This window comes from Lycorma delicatula, chromosome 9 (genome assembly GCF_047948215.1).
Source record: "Lycorma delicatula isolate Av1 chromosome 9, ASM4794821v1, whole genome shotgun sequence".
NCBI classification, from domain to species: domain Eukaryota; kingdom Metazoa; phylum Arthropoda; class Insecta; order Hemiptera; family Fulgoridae; genus Lycorma; species Lycorma delicatula.
In genome coordinates this window covers 131892142-131912682 of record NC_134463.1, presented here as the reverse complement: position 1 = coordinate 131912682, position 20541 = coordinate 131892142, and the positions used below count along the sequence as shown (strand labels likewise).

General features: G+C 32.0%; 1 protein-coding gene across 2 annotated transcripts in view; it reads left to right on the top strand.

Moving 5' to 3' along the window:
* ALiX (programmed cell death 6-interacting protein-like protein AliX) overlaps window positions 1–20541 on the top strand; it is a 136469-nt gene that overhangs the window by 82863 nt on the left and 33065 nt on the right. For both annotated transcript variants that reach the window (XM_075375889.1, XM_075375888.1), the window contains exons 10-11: window positions 1058–1219; window positions 14875–15030. In XM_075375889.1, coding sequence (XP_075232004.1) covers window positions 1058–1219; window positions 14875–15030 — 318 coding nt within the window. The remainder of the gene's footprint in view (window positions 1–1057; window positions 1220–14874; window positions 15031–20541) is intronic.

Here is a 20541-nt window from a genome sequence, read left to right as displayed (position 1 = left end):
ACTTCATTCTTTTTCATCTTCCCTTTCTTTCTCATTTTGCTGGCCCTTCCAATCCGGTTGTCAATATTCCACATTTTCTAAACACATGTCCTAACCAATTTATTTTTCTTTTATGTACTTTCTGCGTACCTGCTTTTTCTTTAATCCATCCTGTTCATTACTTCCTCATTCATCGTTTTATTTTCTCCATCTTTCAGAATGTATTATACCTAACAACATTCTTTGTTTATGGATGCATTTAAATTACTATCATTATAATATTAATATTAGGTCGATATGATTAAACAACTGCAGAGCCAAAGATTGAGCACATATCCAAAGATGTTAAGGAAGTAAGATAAAAAAATCATACAACCTATCAGAATTAACTTTGATATTTTTGCAATTGTAATTCTTTTAACCCTTTGAGGACCACAATTTTTTTAAATCTGTTAAAAATTAGTTTTTAGAGATAGTGTTAAAATAGTTATCGCTGCATAAAGGATGGGATAAGGAACTTATAAGCTTGGCAAAAAATTTACATATATTTATTTTAAAAAATTTTTAGAAAAAATATTCTATTTATTAAACAGAAATTTAGGCACGTTAAATATTTAGACAGTTATTTAGTAGATGCATTTTCAAAGTCAAATCAAAATGCGTTTGTTGTATTTTGAATGTATATGCACAGTTGTATTCTACTAAATGCAAAACTAAATTCCATATCGGCTGATCACATTAACAGAACTAACTCTATCAGTATTAAATTAATTTAATCACCATATTTTAAAGTCTTTCAATATAACTCTGTAGAGATTAATTTCTTTTTAAAAAACTAGAAGTTTTAAAAAATAATGATCACGTTAACTTTCATTATTCTGTAGCAGTAAAATATCATAGAATATACCTCTCTGTAAAAAAAAATTAGACAATAATTAATAAAGTATTCTTTTTTAAGTGTGATGATATGTAAAAGTGATGAAAAATAGTAATCGGTCCTCTGAGGATTAAATGCCAACATTCATTTTTATAATTATTGTATATTTTATCAGTTTTTGAAATGTTTTTTTTTTTTTAGGCAGATAGAATGTTGCAAGAAGAAAAGGCATCTGATGATCAACTTAAAGAACAATTTAAAGAAAGATGGACAAGAACTCCATCTGATAAATTAACCGAGACATTTAGAGTGAATACATCTAAGTATAGAGAACTGGTTAATAATGCCATTCAAGCTGATAAGGTTAGTACAGTTATGTGCAATTTTTCTTAATATCATTAGTATTAATCAGTATATTTTATACTATTTCTAATTAGTTTACCTGTGTGTATAAAACAACTTTAGCTTAATTTATTACGTTTATCTGCGATACGAAATAAAAATGATAGGAGGATTACTATGAGGAGAATGACAAGTCAAGACATCTGTCACTACTAAGTTCATTGGCCCTCTTAAATGCATTCAAACGTTTTTGTTTTTTTACTTGATTGAATTTTTTATACACTTCTGCATTACTTTCTATTCAGCACTAATTCTTCAGTTTCAAAATATAACTTATATCCTCCATTTTTAACTATTTCCTTTATGTACTCTTTTTGTGTTTTCTACAATTTTTATCTTCTGTTACACTTCCTTTCATTATAAAATTAGCTAAACATGTTTGCCAATTCAAGTCTCCTAGTAATTATTTGACTGTCTTTTTTCCTTGATTTTCTTTTTTTCTTGATTGTCACTTTCAACTTTGTAACTTATTTTATTTATTACATGTTTCTAAAACAGGCTCTCTTATAGACTGTGTTTCACTGCTCAGTGTTACAGTCCATATGTATATTTATTCAAGTATTAAAAATAAAATTTATTTGTTATATGTATGTATGTATGTATGTATAATTGTTTTTCTAACTTCTAAATGTTTGATACTATACTGACTTTTTAATATTAAAATGTTATCTTCTGTAATACTTAATCACTAGATCCAGTGATATTACAGAGATTTGGGAATGTTATGAAGGAAGCAAAAAGCTGATCCTGAATTAGCGCTGAATTAATTAAACATAATAAAATTTTTTTTTAATTATTAGAGCATATACATTAGCATGGTAAAAAAAATTTAATTAAAATGTTTTAAAAAATGAAATGAATTATTAAAAATACATCTATACTCTGTTGGCCTTAAGAGTTTTATAAACAGGGTAATTTCTGTAGCGTTACTGACACTTTTTAATCTTATCCTACTAGCGAAAAATTTAGGGTCAGATTGGCTAGGTTTGGTTTAGTCAATTTGGGCCTGTGCCCGGATTGTAGAGTCGACGATATTGTAGACCATGTCCTTTATGTTTGTTCCCAGTATGAGGTTGAATATATCAACGTTGTTAGGAAACTTGAGAGAGTAAATTCTTTTCTGGATCTGAGAATCGGTTGGAAAAGCCGCAGATTGGACAATTGTGGCTGGTTTCCTTGCATAGCATAGGACAGGTGAGGGGGGTCTGAATAGAGTAGTAACCCGAGCGGCTAAGGTAATGCCTAGACAGTTTGATTGGTGAGAGGTAGGTGCATCGGCACCAAGCCTCAGTTAGTTTGAGGTATAGTGGAAATAAAATAATAAAATAGCTGTCGGAAGCAACGGCGACTGCACTGCTAAGGGCATGGTTATCCGTGCGGTCGAGAGGTGTTGCAGCATCTTGGCAAGGGCGGATGTAGAAGAGTAGTAGTATCGCCATCGGCGGGATGGTAACAGCACTGCCGAGGACATGGTTGTCCATGCAGCCGTGAGGCGTTGCACCATCTTGATGATGGTAGTTTTTGTGTGGTGAAGTAAATGTCATGCAGGACTCTGCGATGAGCTGAGTGGGAGTAGGAAGTCTGTTCTCCTTTTCCTGACAGACCAGACTGGAGTCCATAGTTAAAGAAATTGAAGGCTTAGGTTGAGCAAATTAAAATATTAAGGGAACTAGGAGTAAATCCATTGTTGCGATCAACATTGCTAGCGGTGTGCATTTTATTTACCGATTAGACTTGTATGTTATGAGACATTTACCATTGCTAGTAGCTACTTAAATGTAGAACTAGGCATGGGGTTCATGCTTCTGCGAACTTGGTTAGCTAGTTAAAGTGGAAACGAAGTAGGACAGTCAAGATGTCCAGAAGAGGCCTACAGCAAAGGCGAAGGCTGAGTTAAAAATCACTGATGTAAACATCTACCGAGGCATTTACATCAGTGGCATCCCATCCAAGCCTTGGCTTAATACCGTGAGATGTAACCAGTTAGAGGGTCTAAAGACAACCTTCAGTAAGCCCATCAGGGCTAGGAATTGGGGAGGGTGACAATTGGAATTATCACAAGGTGATAATTCTTCCCCTACAGGGGTTGGGACGTGCTCCTAACTGGTTCATGCATCCACAAACTCGTTTAGCTAGTTCAGAGGGCAATGAAGTGGGACAGTCAAGATATCCAAAAGAAGCCTACAGCAAAGGCGAAGGCTGAGTCATAATTCACTGATGTAAATGTCTACCGAGGCATTTACATTAGTGGCATCCCAACAAGGCCTGACTTATTACTGTAAGATGTAATCAGTTAGAGGGTCAAAAGACGACCTCCATTAAAGCCCACCAGGGCTAGGAACAGGGAGGATGGTGTGGTGATCAGAACCATCACAAGGTGGGTGTCTTCTCCTATGGGGGTTAGGATGTGCTCCCAACTGCAGAATTCCAAATACTAAAACAATTAGCAGAACATTCCATATGCTACAAGAAATGGGCACACTTCCTAATAATAGTACTCACCATGGTGCTGATATTGATGAAACCATTATCAAGGCTATTCAGTGCAGTCTGGATGTTAGTACACGACAGCTTTCCCAACAGTTCAGGGGAGTTTCCAAGTCTGGTGTGGGGGACACTTCATAACAACAAGCTGTATCCTTAATCATAATCAATGAGTGCAAAAACCAAGGGATCCTCCTCTTCATTTGCAATATTCCAACCAATAACTGGTAGAACAAACAAACCTGTGATTACGCAAGTTCATTTTACATTCTGATGAGGCTCAGTGTACTTGGGACGACATCAAAAACCTTCGCAACGAACACGAATTAGTGTCATTCACACTACGTAAACACCTGTGTGTGTGTGTGTGTGTGTGTGTGTGTGTGTGTGTGTGTGTGTGTGTGTGTGTGTGTGTGTGTGTGTGTGTGTGTGTGTGTGTGTATGTATATATATATACACACACACACACACACAGCATGAAACCTAGTAAACTTAAACAACATTTGGAAATACTTCATAGTGAGTACATTAACAAACCCTGAGAATTCTTCGAATTAAAATTAAAATAATGTGAAAAGCAAACATCATTTTTTAAAAAAACTTTGTCAATTAAATAGCTTTACTTGCCTCTTACAAAGTTTCATATAAAATAGCCAGATGTAAAACCCTCACACCATTGGTGAAGATCTTATTTTGCCAGCTACAATTGAGATTGTAGAAAGTATCATTTGAAGATAATTTTGCCCAATTGCAGTCCATACCTCTTATCAAATGATACTGTTGCCTGTCGAATTGGTGATATTGCTAAAGATGTACAGCATCAGCTTTTCGCGAAGTTGCATGACAAGTTTTCAATTCAGTTTGATGAGGCAACAGAGAGCAATAAAGATGCTCATTTCATCACCTGTGTTCGATTTTGTGATGGTATGTCAGCAGTAGAACTCTTCTGCAAACCAATAGAACTGAAAGCAACAGCACTCACATTATTTGCCATCTTAGACTGAGGCAAACGTAGAATAGAAAAATTACATCAGAATATGCAACGATGGTGGTCATTCAATGTTTAAAAGATTCCAAAGTATACAAGCACGATTGAAACAAAAAATTCCTGCAGTGTATCTGGACACATTGCATGATCCACAGAGAAGCTCTGGCTTCCAAAGAAATGAGTCCTAGTCTGAATATTGTGCTAACATTGGTTCTAACTGTAGTAAATTGTATAAAAATGAGAACCCTAAAATCAAGAATCTTTTCTGCACTTTGTAAAGACTTGGGTGCAGTACATTCAGCGTTACTATTTTATTACAAGGCAAGATGGTTATCATGTGGGAAATTTTTGCAATGTGTTTATAAATTAAGAGATGAAATCGCCTTTCTTCTAGAAGAGAAAAACTAACTGGAAGCCGAGAAGTTTCTAATAGGTTTATTCATGATGGAATTGAGCTACTGGTTGACATATTTTCGAGAAATTAAATACTTGAGTCTTCTATTCCAAGGAGCAAAAACATATATTAAACATATATCGAAAAACTATGCTCTGTAAGACAGGCCCAAGAGTAAATGTGTGTTTTATTATTTATTTTATCAGAATGTATTTTGTTGTGCTTTCCTTTCAGTAAATTAATTTTTTGTAATGTTTTCTTTTCGATATGCTCTTACTTGCCTTCCATTTAGTGTTATCATGCCCCACAGAGATACACTGTGCTACAATATTTATATACCAGTCATTCAAAAGTAAAGGGAAATAATTTGGAACGGATTCTAAAGCTTAAAATAAGGAAAAAAATATGTACAATCATATGTTTGAAAACACTTTGTTATTGAATTATGGCTAGCAAAAAATTTCATCTGGATTTCAGTTTCCCCGGTGAAATGAGGTCAAACTGAAATTTTTAAGGCATTATTATCTAAGGAGCAAACTTGATGGTTTTGTATTTTTTTTGACTTGAAAATTGAACAAAACCGGTCCCAGTACTGTATCTCCCATAGTTTCATGATATCCAATGTAAAACAAATAACTTTGGCAGTGAAAAACATATTCGTAGGTTTGAAGTAAAATAACTTTGTAAAATTATTGATAATTGCATAAATCTTATTATCAAAACTTTTAGAGAATTTAAAAATTGATGTAATGAAGTCTGTGAAAACAAAAACATTAACTTTTTATTTTCTAAAAACCTTAACAGAAAAGCCTACTGTTTACTTTTTGCTTGTGTACCTCGCATTTCATCCATCCCCATAAACAGTATGAGGGAGTTTTTAAATTTTAGATACAGTTAGTACACCAAACGCAAAAACACTATGTAACTCGATTCTCAAAAGTAACTAAACATTATCAAAGTTATGTTAAAAATAGCTAAACCACTTAAAGTTTATTATTAACAAGTAACCACAATTTTATGACAATGACTAGTATTCAAATTAATTTTGAAGCTTACAGTTCAAGTAAGTTATATTAAACTAGTGAACTCTAAGGAAGAGAGAAAAAACTTCCACCACCAATGGTCTGAAACTGGAACTATTTAGGCTGTATAAATAAAGAAAAAATAACCATTGTTAATTTTTTATTTCATAGATAGCTCACTTTTAAAAATTAAATCTAATGTAAGTTATCTAGTACTGATTTTTCAAAAATATTTCTTCAGAAATAACAGAAGCAATTTGCCATTACTTTAAGCCATGCAAACCTTTTTGTAGTAGATCTTATCCCAAAATTCAGTTGATCAATACTGAAATCATCTCAACCTCCTTTTTCACTGATATCTACCCATATTGTAGTATATGTATGGTATTGCTATCTGCTTCTCAGCTCTGTCTTCATACTCATAAAATTTCGTAATTCTAGAAGGGAGCTATTTGGTTTCCTAGAATTAAAAAAAAATATTTAGTTACTATTTTATTTAAAATTAAAAAAATAATAGAAATATTTTATAATTATTGCCTTATTAAATACTAATAAAATAATCCTTTTCGGTATGCCGGAAGGTGGAGGTAGATTTCACCGGTGCTAAGAAGCGGATAAAAAAATGTCCACCTTAAATTAAGAAAAACTTCAGATTTACTCAATACGACAACGGTTGCATGTGAAAAAAAGTTTCACATATTTAGCATATGACAAGCCCCATATTACAATTCCAGCAACATTTTGGTCCTGTGCCATAAGGGTTGGTCATATCAAAAATTGTTTCAGACAAAAGTTTTAGGTAATGTGTAGAAAACTAACGATCACTGTAAACCGATTCGATACTGAGCCTATTAATGGAGGTATAAATTTTTTTGTCTTTGAAACCCAATTTTCCACCCCTGGACCAATGGTTGGCGATATCAAAATTTTTTTCTGCTATAAGTTTTAGGCCCTTATCCAAAGAATAGTTGGTACTTTAAATAAATTCAATATTTTACTTAATAAGAAGCTTATAGCAATATTTTGTTTTTTTTCTCGAAAAAGCCATCCCACTTTGATCCCCATGGTCCAATTTTGGCCGTTAATGAACTCGACCGAGATTTTGGATCGAATTATTTTTTAAAGAAAGTGAAATATATATATATATAAACTTTTGAGCTGATGGTGGTTTTGAGGTCTGGGGATGTGAAACGCAAAGCTATGTCAAAATTTTCCGGAAGTCAAATCACGGTACCAATAACAATAGGTAGTTTTCTTATGAAACCTACTTAAAAAGAAAAGCGGTTTATTTACAAATGAAAAATAGTTACATAATCTTAACATAGGTTCATATGGAACCCATTTTATAATTAAGTTAGCAATCAAAGTTTTTGTACAAAACTTTCCGTTTTCTTTCTAAAAAATAACTTGACATTAGGTCATTTTTCCACATAATAAACATTAATCTTTTGGTACTTAAAATATAAAACAATTTTTGTAATTCTTTTCTGGTCTTTACATAAGACTTTTAGTTGAGATACAGATGTCAGCTACTCTGCAACACATTTCTTAAATAACAACAATAGCAGAAAACATTTTAAAAATATTCTACTTAACATTCAGGCTACTTAAAACTAGGCTAGAAACTCCTTCAGTTTATTATCATTCACATAGCACACCACCTCCTAAAATTAATTTTAAATAAATTAAATTTGTATCATAAAACTTCAAGATTTACATATGAAATGGAACATAACAGAGAAATAAATTATTTAGATGTAAATATTAAAATAAATAAAAACAATCAAATATAAAAACCTACCTCAAATGAAATCATTATAAACAAGAATTGTTATCATCCTTGGCACCAAAAAATGAATATTTTTAAATAGGACAATAAAATACATAAACAATGAACGGGAATTGTATAATGAAATAAGTAGTATAAAAACATAGCTATAAAAGATATATATCATATGTCATTGATTGATAATATATATAAAAAATATAACTCAGAATTTTTCAATAATGTATTGTAATGTAATAACTACATTATAAATGACAATAAAAATAGTGAAAATGTTTATGTAAAATACTCTTATACAAATAAAATTATAGAAAACTTAATCTATGCATATAATAATAAAAATATATAAACCTGATAATCATATAATAAAAAATTAAAATTTTATAATTATGAAAAGGTAAAAAATAAATATGATTCTTCCAGTATTTTAAAAATTAAATGCAACAATTGCGAAGAGATATATATTGATAAAACGAATAGATTATTTAAAGATAGATTTAATGAACATTTTAGATTATCTAAAAATAGAAAGATGGTTTTCTCAGATGTTGCTGACCATTTGATAAATAATAATCATAATATAACTAGTTTAGAAGATAATTTGGAAATAGTCGAAAAAGTAAGTATTAAAGATGAAAATAGTAATAAAAAATTGGAAATTTTAGAATAAAATATATGTAAATGTAAATTCAGCCTTATAAATTTGCAAACGGAATTTGATGGGGACATTCTTATTAGAATTATTAAGGTGATATACAAAGATAAGATATGATAAATTAATAGTTATTGTAATACTTTATTATTCTTTTTCATTCTTGACTGAACAAATATTTTTTGTTCTAAATTTATTTTAAATGTTTTTAAAATTTTTTTTTATTATAAATTAACAATTTTTACAAAATGTAAAAAGCTAATAGAGTTATTGTGTAAATTATAAACAGTTTAAGAATTTATAAAATATATCACTGGGGATGGCCTTAGGCCCAAAAGTGTTTTGTTAAAGTAAAAAAAAATTATTTTATAAAGCGATGCTGCATGAACTCTTGAGATCAGAGAAGATGAAAATGTTTTGAGTTAATAGACATCAATTATACGCTTCAATAACTGAATAGTTAATTATTAAAATAATTTTATAGTTTAAAATATGAGTATGATTAATTTTTCCAGCTTTAAAAATTGGAAAGTTTTGGCTGATTGCAGTATTGAAGAGAAAGTACAGGTTTTTAAAGAAAAATTGAAATAAATTGTACAGGTTCTAACAAAACACAACTCAAGCATTTATAGTACGTGGTAAAATCCATGTTCTAAAAAATTCATTTTATTATGGTAAAACCTTGGCAAAATGGTTCAGCAATTATATAAAGCAATTTGGTACCGTCGTCTGTATTAATTCATCTGATATTATTATTTATTTGTGCTATGACTTGTATTCAAATTTCTGTTGAAGAATGAACTACTGATATATGTTTAGATAACACTTTGAAAACATTTCTTACTTGTTAGTCTTTTTCAACTTAATATTCTGTATTTTATTATTACATAATACTAAATCATTATGTTTGTGAACCTTAGACAAGTGAATGTATAAAAAAAAAAAAGATTACAATGGAGTATCAACAAAATTAAGTCACTTCACCAATGAGAATTTTAATGTCAGTAAAGTAACACAAGTCATATTACAATTGATCAGCAGGAATAGCAATCACCTATGATATCCTGCAATATCTTATCCAATTGACTCTTAAAACACCAATATATGGAGCACTAACAAAGTTTTCAGGCAGTTGGTTTCAAAGATTAATTACTCTTACAGAGAAGAAATGCCGCTTTATAGTTGTATGAAATTTTTCGTTAGTAAGTTCAAAAGTGTGACTACGAGTCCAGCTGTCAAAATTTATTATAAAGAGTGGAATTGAAGTTGAAATTTATATATTATTAATCTATTTTTGTATTTGGCCTTGATAATATTGTTTACTATCACTGTCCCATATGTACACTTTGTCCCAGAAATTAATTATTTAATCATAATTATTAATTGTACACACTATTCATCAGAATCTTTAAGCTTATATAGCTTAATATAGTTGGAAAAAATTATCTTTCTCAAAGTTTAAGTATGTAGAATACAGAAAACTGTTTGTTTACAAATTAATTAAAATTAATAAAAAAAGATAGATAGCGCGATTTTGCTAAAGAGGAAATTCTCGTTATACAGTATCAGAAAAATTAGTCTGGATTAGGATATACAGTAAATAAACAATTTGTGTTATCTTTCCATCTGTGAGATTATACTTGCTAAAGAGGAAATTCTCATTATACAGTATGAGAAAAATTAGTCTGGATTAGGATATACAGTAAATAAACAATTTGTGTTATCTTTCCATCTGTGAGATTATACTTTATTCCATATATTTCACCGAAATTAAAATAAATGATTAATAAGATTTTGGAATTCAATAAAACATTTTTATTCTAAAAATTCATAAAAATTGTATTAAAAATTTAGAAAGAGAGAGACATACTCAACTATATTAATCTTTATATTGCAGATTGAATTAATTTTAAAATGTTACATTTCCCATTTCACAGCAGAGCCAGCAGTACATCATAACCATCTATTATCGATGTAAGTGTGTCTATCATAATAATAAACATTATGTTGGTTATCAAACAGGTGACTGCTAGAAATACCATTTGTTAACAAAGATTCTTCCTATTACATCATAATTTATACATAAATAAAGCTAAAAAAATCAAGCGTCTTTGTTCTCAAACCTCTAATTCTTAAAAATAAAAACTCTTATATTTAAATGAATTCAATATATATACATATAGTTTAAAAATAATTATGACTTATAATTTTACGTAAATAATAACAACAGTAAAAACAATACATGAATTTAGCCCAAACACATTAGTTACATTTTTTTAAATATTTAAATTTATTATTCCACCTTGAGATAAGGATTGACTGATAAAGATTGTTTGATTTGTTTAATATTCAAATTGTTTTTCATTTTTCTGATAGTTTTTTCTTTATTGAAACATCTTAAGTTATTTCTGCAGTTAGTAGTTTAAATCGGTCGTAGGTATCATTACATCTTTTCTACTGATCATATCCAGGACTATCTGTATATCTACTATTTTTTGTGGAGCTTTTTCATTTGTTGTTCAAGATACACTATTTTCAGAGAGAGTGTTTGTTCTTAAATAATTTTCATTCACCTTATTTATTTTTTGATCTGTTCACAGGTATTTCATAATTTCATTTTAATTTTTTTATAAAGAAATCTAATAGCTTACCAAGATCTGTCTCAAGTTGTTTCTGCCCTTGCAAAATTTTGCTTTCTAACTGAATAAATATTATGAATTTTTTTATGTCGGGGAGGGTAAATCTCTAATAGACACCATATGTCAACACAGATAGTCGTGTCAGGCTCCCACTAACTAAAACCCCTCCTCCTCTATGATATGGAAAGTCTGGACCCGCCATAATGTCAACACAGTCTCCATTGGGAATTGCAAGATCACCTGTCAGAAAGGGAGCAGCAAGGAACAGTAGAGTTCCATAGGTATCAACAGAATGTATATATGTATCAGGCCTAACCTAACCTAACTTGGCCTAATCTGATCTAGCTGACGCAGATCCTATTCCCCAAACTCCTTCCCCACAATGATGCTCCTCACAATCTCGGAGACTGCATACCCCTTTTTGGTACTAGCAAGCATGACACCAGTTATGGGGTACATGTCTACCAATCCAGTTACCACCGCATACTGCGCCCTTGGATTCGTCCACATATTGCACACGAAAATTATGTACTCAACATTGTCAAGGGCACCACAGTTTGGGCGCAAGTCATCATCACTGCACTCCCTAGTATACAGTTATGATATGAAACAGCCGTGACCTGACAGGAACAGAGTAAGGAAATAGTCTGCCTCTCCAAATCCCCTCCTAACCCACAGCAGAACACATTAAATTAACCTGTATGTCCATCTTCCCTTGTCAGATGCATCCTATCTGGACTGCAACCTGTCAAGGAAAACACCATGAAACTGTTATCCCCCTGGTACAATTGTCACTGAAGCGTGCCAGCGAGTCTGTGCCAGTGTACTGGCAATAACAATCATCGCCTGAGGAGAAATTTCTTTAGCCTTAGCAGATTCACATAGACATCCTTCTCTGAACCTATTCAAGGGTCAGTGCGTTACACTGTGTTCAGAGCTCTTAACCAGGTAGTGCCTTGTAAAGCAGGCTTGAGTTCACAACTCTAGAGTACATGCACCTTTTTGAGGAACTTAATCTGTTCACATTGCTGGAAGCCTGCTCGGTGCAGCATTGTCTTCTATGCTTTAACCGTGGTTTTAATTATAATTGAATCAAACAAAATTGTTTTAATTTTAGAGAAAAATTATAGAAATACAATTTACTACTCAGAATTAATTAAAAATAAGATACCAGTTGAATAGCAGTTTGTTAAATTACATAAAAAGAAAATTTATGAAATGCTTATTTAAAAAATTAAATTATTTAGGATTTTTTTTTCATAGTTATGTTTATTTCAAGTTTTGTATATTGTGTTTCAAAACTTTTTTTTCAAATGAGTTAAATACGAGGGTAAGTCAATTATTATTCGCAATTTAGTTGTATTTTTGTTTATGTTGGTAGTACTGTCGTGTTGCGTAGATGACGCATGCGTGGTTTAATTATAGCTATGTCTGCGCAGGTTTGATGCTGCTAGGTTAGTTCCATTATCGCTGTCCTGCCGTTAATCACGGCTGCTCCACTTTTTGTTTGCACCAAAGAAGAGCAACGTTCAGTGATCTGTTTTTTGTGGTCGGAAGGTATATCAGGGGCTGAAATTCATTGAAAACTTTCAGTACAGTACGAGAACAGTGTGTTGCCGCAACGGAGTGTCTACAAATAGATTGAAAAATTCAAAAACAGTCGCATAAGTGTTGTGCATGACGAAGGATCTGGACAACCGTTTATCGCCACAAATCAGGAAAACATTGAGCATGCACGTGACATGGTTTTCTTAGACAGACGAGTAACTATCGATGAAGTGGCACATCGTCTGCAAATTAGTCATGGTTCTGCCTACGAAATCATCCGCAACAGACTTGGGTTTCATAAAGTCTGTGCAAGATGTGTTCCAAAACAACTCACATAGTCGCATAAACAAACGCACTTGGACATCTGACAAAAACATTTGGATCACTATGGTAACGAACAGGACGTCTTCTTAAACAGAATCATCACCAGTATGAAACACAGATGCATCATTACGAGCCGGAGAGTAAACGGCAGAGTATGGATCGGAAACATCCAAATTCGCCCAAAAAAAAAAGTTCAAGACCCAACTATCCAAAGGAAAACTGATGCTTACAGTTGTTTGGGACCCACAAGTCCCAGTACTGGAACATTATGAGGAAAGGGGCATCACAATAAACAGTGTGTGTTACATTGAGATGCATACTGCCAAGCTGAAGCCCGTAATTCGCAAACGCCGAGGACTGTTGTCGAAAAGGTGTTGTGTTGTTGCACGACAACACAACACCTGGATGTGGCATCCAGACTGAGGCAAGACCTTTTGTTGAGGTTTTGAAGATGACCTCTGGTAAACCCTATAAAAAGCCTTCGTATGGAGGAGGTGGCCTGGCCACCAAAACTGTCACAACTGTATTTTTCCCTACAGGGTCAGTATCTTTTGTAATGCTGAACCTGTTTGTTCAAAATTATGGACGCACATATTTACTGCATTGTACATACTCTTATCTATTAAACCATGGTAAAACAGATGGAGTATTAATGGTTACATAATAAGGAGTTGCATCACTTCAGTAAGCATAATTTGTACATAATTCACTATGTAATCTATATACAAGCAAATTTATTCAATAATAATATAGTTGTATTCTTTATGAATTAGTAAATTCATAGTGTGAAGAGTACAGAAAGCTTTTCAAACACGTTTCTTGTTATACATTCTTTCAATACATTATAGCTTTTCATTTTCATTTTTAGCCTACTAGTGTATTAATATTTTTCACAATAACTTAATTTTATTTTATTGACAATATTTATTCATTTTCAACTTAAAATTAAAATAGCTTTGTATAATGGAACTAACAGTATATGCTATTGTGATTATGACATTGACACAAATATAATAAAAGTAATTTTACAAGTTTTTTTAATAATTTATTTTACCTTTCATTAATTTTATGAAAATGTGTAACAATTTTGCAATCGTTTTACTTTTAAAATTCTAACTTGTTTTCCTGCCCAAAAAAGAGTTGAAATTTATCATTGAAATTTACAGATATCTTTTAAGCTTTAAAGTGCTAATTTTTTTCATACTTTCGAAAAATCAACAAGCAGTAATCAACAACAAATTCCCAAATATACCTCTGAACTATTAAATTTCTACTGAAAACAAACGGTATCTAAGAAAAGTTTTTTTTATAAATTTAAGAAACAATTAATTAAAGTTTTCAAATACGGTTTTCTAGTAAATTTATTGTTTTAGGTTATATGAAATTCATTAAAATGCAAAGCGTCTGAAACTTTATAAGATAAAAATACTGGTTAAAGTCAAAATTTTGCATCTTCTGAGTTGAAGTGGTAGTTTCAAAAGTTAAATGTATTTTTGAAATTTTACAGATATTTTCCAAAAAGATTGTGAACATACTTTTTTTTTATAATTTTTGGATGAGTGGATTGCTTAACACAGGAGATAGGAAAAAAATTATGTTTAAATAAGGAACAAGCCTGGGGAAGCAGCTGTATGGGGAACTATGGCGCTGCTTACATTCTCTGTATTTAGAGAGTTAAAGAATTATGTCATATGAAAGCAATTATGTAATATGAATTGAATCGATTAAATCGAATAAAATGTATTATTAATTGTTTTGAATTAAATATATTTGTTACAGACTGTCAGAGATAAATTTGAAGCACATAAACGTGGAATTGAATTACTTAGTGAAGGCCCAAATGTGATGCAGGCATCAATTCCAAAAGCTGTAAATGGTGATTCATCTGCTCATGAATCTTCTGCTGCTAGTAACTTACGACATCTTATGGAACAAGTATTGCTCACTTTTTACATATTTTATTTTTGAATTTATTTAGCGATTGAAGAGCTTTATTTCCCATTGGAAGGCGCAAGGGTACTTTTAGTTCTGTTAATCATTTGCATATCTCATCCTCTTAATAAAATATATACTTTTTCATAGCTGTGTTCTATCTGAATATTGTTTCATTTTCACTACATTGCCACAGGTACACCATTTATTCTGATATAGCAACAACATTGTTGTAATATAAAGATAGTAAGTGATAGTAATTGATCTGCTTCTGCTGTTCAATAAAAATATATATGCAATTTAATTATAAATATTGTATGAAAGAAATACTCCTTGAAGAAATTGAAAAACATTCATTGGGGCGGGCCATACTCTTATGTACAATGAAGTAAATAAAAAAAATTGAAATAAAAATGAATGCACAAAATTGTGTCGCATGTACAATGAAGTAAATAAAATGTGACAATTTTTTGCATTCATTCATCAGTTCTAAGGTATGAGGGTAGGGTATGTTTTCTAAGTAACAGCCATGACTCTGTCACCAATTTATATTTTAGAAACAGGTAGTGCTTGGATAATATGTTAGTTTGTGTCTGTAGTCATCAACATTATTCCTATATTATAGTCAAATTTGCAAAATTTATCATGTATAACCTAATTGAAATAAGTGCTAAAAAGAATAGTCCCACAAAGTGTGAAGTTCAAATAGTAATTCATTATGGTGAAAAACAAAGTTGCTGACATTTACAAAGAGATTTGCTATGTTTATTGATCAAATTTATGTATGAAAGTTCAGTCAAAAGTGATATGATATCATCAACATACCATGTTCATATTAAAATTTTATGTGTATGAGTGATGCCATGCATAATTTCCTTTCAATATATTTCTGACATAATTGCTGATAGTGGAAATTCCATAAGGTAAAGTATTCTTTTGTGTATAATATTTGTAATTAAATTAAAAAGAGTTTTGTTGACATATACAGGTGATTCAAAGAAACGGGAAATTTTGAAAGTTGTGTTGGTAGCCGTGGGCGATTGGTACCACTTGATAAGCGGCACCAGCCTTTCTAACCTAACCTGCCATTTAGTTGTCATGGATCCTTGGGGTGGTGCGCAACGTGCATTTGCTATCAAAGCGTTTTACAAAAACAATGACAGTGTGGAGGGAGCAGGTAGAGAATTTCGCCGTCATTTTAATCTGGGACGGCCCGACCGTGTTCCATCAGCACATGCAATTAAAACATGGATATCTAATTTTTAGAAAACTGGTTCGGCAATGAAAAAGAAACCTCCAGGCCGTGAGCGAACCGTCCGTACACCACAGAATGTTCAAGCTTTACAAGATGCTGTCACACGAAGTCCACATCGGTCAATCCGTCGTCTCTCAGCATCTTTACAATTGCATAGTTCAAGTGTTCGAAGAATGTTAGTGAAGGACTTGCAATTCCATCCGTACAAGTTGCAGATCGTCCAGGAACTGAAACCGAACGATGCAGTTGTGCGAGCACAATTCTGTACTGTAATGCTTCAGAAGATAAATGATAACGAAGAGTTTGTTCACGAACTGTGGATGTAAGACGAAGCGCATTTCCACCTCAGTGGATTTGTTAACAAGCAAAATTTCAGATACTGGGCACAAGAAAATCCTACGCAGCTACACCAGCGTCCGTTTCACAGGCAAAAAGTGACCGTGTGGTGTGCTCTGTTATCTTACTGTGTTACAAGCCCTTATTTTTTTGAGGATGACAACTGTCTTGCGATTACAGTGACGTCGGCTCGTTAGGTAGCCGTGCTTGAAACCTTTGTTGTAGAACAACAAAAGAGATTTCCACCGATTCTTAACACAGCCTGGTTTCAACAAGTAGGAGCAACGTCACATACTGCACGAATATCGATGGCAGCTGTACGCCGATTGTTTGGACAACGTGTCATTTCACGAAATGGTGACATTAGATGGCCTCCTGGATCGCCTGATCTCTCAGCTTGCGATTACTTTTTGTGGGGTCACCTTAAAAGCAAAGTGTTCCACAGTAGACCTGCTACAAAGGAAGAACTGAAGGCAAAGATCCGAGAAGCAATTGTGGAAATTCCAGTTGAGATGTTACGTCAAACCATGAACAATTTAACGAAGAGACTTCGTGAATGTTTATGTAGAAGATGTCACATGTTTAAAAAATAAACTAAAATGTATATATCCTAAAATGGAAACATTTGTACAATTGCATGAAATAAAATTCAATTTCTAAAAAAAATTTTCATTAACGTTATTTAATTTTTTAAATTTCCTGTTTCTTTGAATCATTCTGTATAACAAATGTTATGTTTTCATGTCAACTTTGGCTAGCTAGTCTACATGGAATTCTGTTTTGTTTAAATTATTTATTTTATAAGGTACGTTTATTTTAATGAAGTAAGTGTCATCCTGCTTTAATTTATTTATTAATTCTGTACTTAGGTTTAGCAGATAAATAAAATTTATATAGAACAGAGGAATATGATTCTCAAAAGAATAGACTTTAGAAAAATAATATATATATATATATATATATATATATAAAACCCTGTTACATAAGCAGTGAACATCTAATAATTTATACAAATTAAATTCTTATAATGAAAATTTAAAACTAAAACTCGCATTTGAAATTGATAATAATAGAATGTTAAATTATTTAGATGTCAATATCAAAATAAACAAGGCCAACCAAACTGTAATGGATCAGTATATAGAAAACATACATCTAACAATTCATAAAAAATCAAATAACCCTTTGTCTCATAAAATTAACATTTGTACAAATGTGATTTCTGCCATTCAAATTTTTTAATGCTCTCTTAAATTCAGATCTCATTATTGTTTCTTCCCTTTCATCCTGTTCGACTTCCTCTTCTTCCTCTATAACACCATTTTCTAATTCATTTCCTCCGTATAACTTCAATATATTTCACCCACCTATTGATGTTGCCTTTCGTATTATAAATCGGTGTACCATCTTTAACACATTATTAGATTTTAATTTATGTACCCCAAAATTTTCCTTAAGTTTCCTGTATGCTCCGTCTATTTTACCAATGTTCATTTCTCTTGCCACTTCTGAACACTTTTCTTTAATCCACTCTTCTTTTGCTAGTTTGCACTTCCTGTTTATAGTATTTCTTACTTTCAATACTTCCTTTTACTTTCTTCATCGCTAGAATTCTTATATTTTCTACGTTCATCCATCTGCTGCAATATATCGTTTGAAACCCAAGGTTTTCTACCAGTTCTCTTTATTCCGCCTAAGTTTGCTTCTGCTGATTTAAGAATTTCCTTTTTAACATTCTCCCATTCTTCTTCTACATTTTCTACCTTATCTTTTTTACTCAGACCTCTTGTGATGTCCTCCTCAAAAATCTTCTTTACCTCCTCTTCCTCAAGCTTCTCTAAATTCAATTGATTCATCTGACACCTTTTCTTCAGGTTTTTAAACCCCAATCTACATTTCATTATCACTAAATTATGATTGCTATCAATGTATGCTCCAGGGTAAGTTTTACAGTCAACTAGTTGATTTCTAAATCTTTGCTTAACTATGATATAATCTGTCTGATACCTTGCAGTATCACCTGGCTTTTTCCATGTGTATATTCTATTATGATTTTTAAATTGTGTGTTGGCAATTACTAAATTATACTTTGTGCAAAACTCTATAAGTTGGTCGTCCCCTCTTTCATTCCTTTTGCCCAGCCCATATTCACCCACTATATTTCCTTCCTTGCCTTTTCCGATGCTTGCATTCCAATCTCCAACTATTATTAAATTTTCATCTGCTTTTATGTGTTTAATTGCTTCGTCAATTTCTTCGTATACGCACCCTATCTCATCATCATGGGTGCTTGTAGGTGTATAGACGTTAACAATCGTCAGTTTAGATTTCGATTTTATCTTTATTACAATGATTCTATCGCTATGCATTCTAAGATATTCTACTCTCTTCCCTATCTTCTTCTTCATTACGAAACCTACTTCTACCTGCCCATTATTTGAAGCTGAGTTAATTATTCTAAAATCACCTGACCAAAAATCGTTTTCCTCTTCCCACCTAACTTCATTATTTCCTACATTTATGCTATCCATTTCCCTTTTTAAATTTTCTAACCTATCAACCTTTTATAGACTTCTAACATTCCACGCTCCGACTCGTAGGATGTTGTTTTTTAATTTTCTGGTGACCCCTTCCTTAGTAGTCACTACCCAAAGATCCAAACAGGGGACCAGTTTACCTCCAGAATATTTTACCAAGGAAGGCACCTCCATCATTGTTATACATGAAAATGCAGAGAGCTATATTTTCTTGGAAAAAAGCAGTAGTTTTCCATTGCTTTCAACTGCGCAGTACTCAGAGGATTGAGTGATGTTGATATGGCCGTTTAAGTCGTCCTGACCTACGCCCTTAACAACTACTGAAAGAGCTGCTACCCTCTTTCAGGAATCATTCCTTAGTCTGGCTCTCAACAGATACCTCTCCGATATGGTTACACCTTCAGTCTAGCTATTCTGTATCACTGAGCACTCAAGCCCCCTCATCAATGGCAATAGAAATTAATAAAAATTAAATATATTATAAAAATATTACATAAAAAAATTCAATTTGGTAAACCATCAGACAGTGTATGAGGGTGACGATCTTATAACTGCAACAGATAGCATCACTCATGTAAGTTAATACACAGTTTTCATTATTTTAGTATTTTTATTTGCATTTGTTTTTTAAAATTTCATTATGCAATAACAGATTTTTCAATCATGACTAAGGATGCAGGATCCTGTTAAAGAACTTTCTTGAAAAATTGAAATAATGTATATCTCATCACAGCATTCTGTACTAGATGGTTTATTTAATGAAATTTAAATATAATTTAACAGTACAGAGGAATAATATGAATCTTAAAAAGATTAATTTCATAAAATGATAAATAGATAAATATATATAGCTAGTAATATGTCACTAGTTAATGTATTGCTAGTAATTCATCAAATATTCTGTTTCATCATTAGTCCTACTCCTGTAGTTGTGATATGTTGTCAATTTACCTATAATTTCCAAATCAAAAATTCTGCTTATCTCTGCCATAACTCCGATCTGACACATCACTAAGTCTTACATTATCTGACTTATCTGTATCACATTTTAAATTACCTACCCACCAATTTTATTTAAACTTTGGATTTTCCATCCTCCAACTCAGTGAATGAGTGTCACCATTCTTGTACTTTTTAATAGCCCTTTGTTAAGTAATCTCTACTTGGACGTGCAATTGAGGAATCCGGAACTGAATTGGTTCTCAACAACCATTTTGCCATTGGAGTATCTTCATCCTTTTCAAGACCATTGATCATTTACTCTTGGTAGTGCTTATTTAATAGCAGTACTTAACTCCTGTTGATGTAACACTTCATACGATATATGTTAGGATTTACATGGAATAAACCTGCTGCAAGCTATCCCACACAACTTGATGATGATGC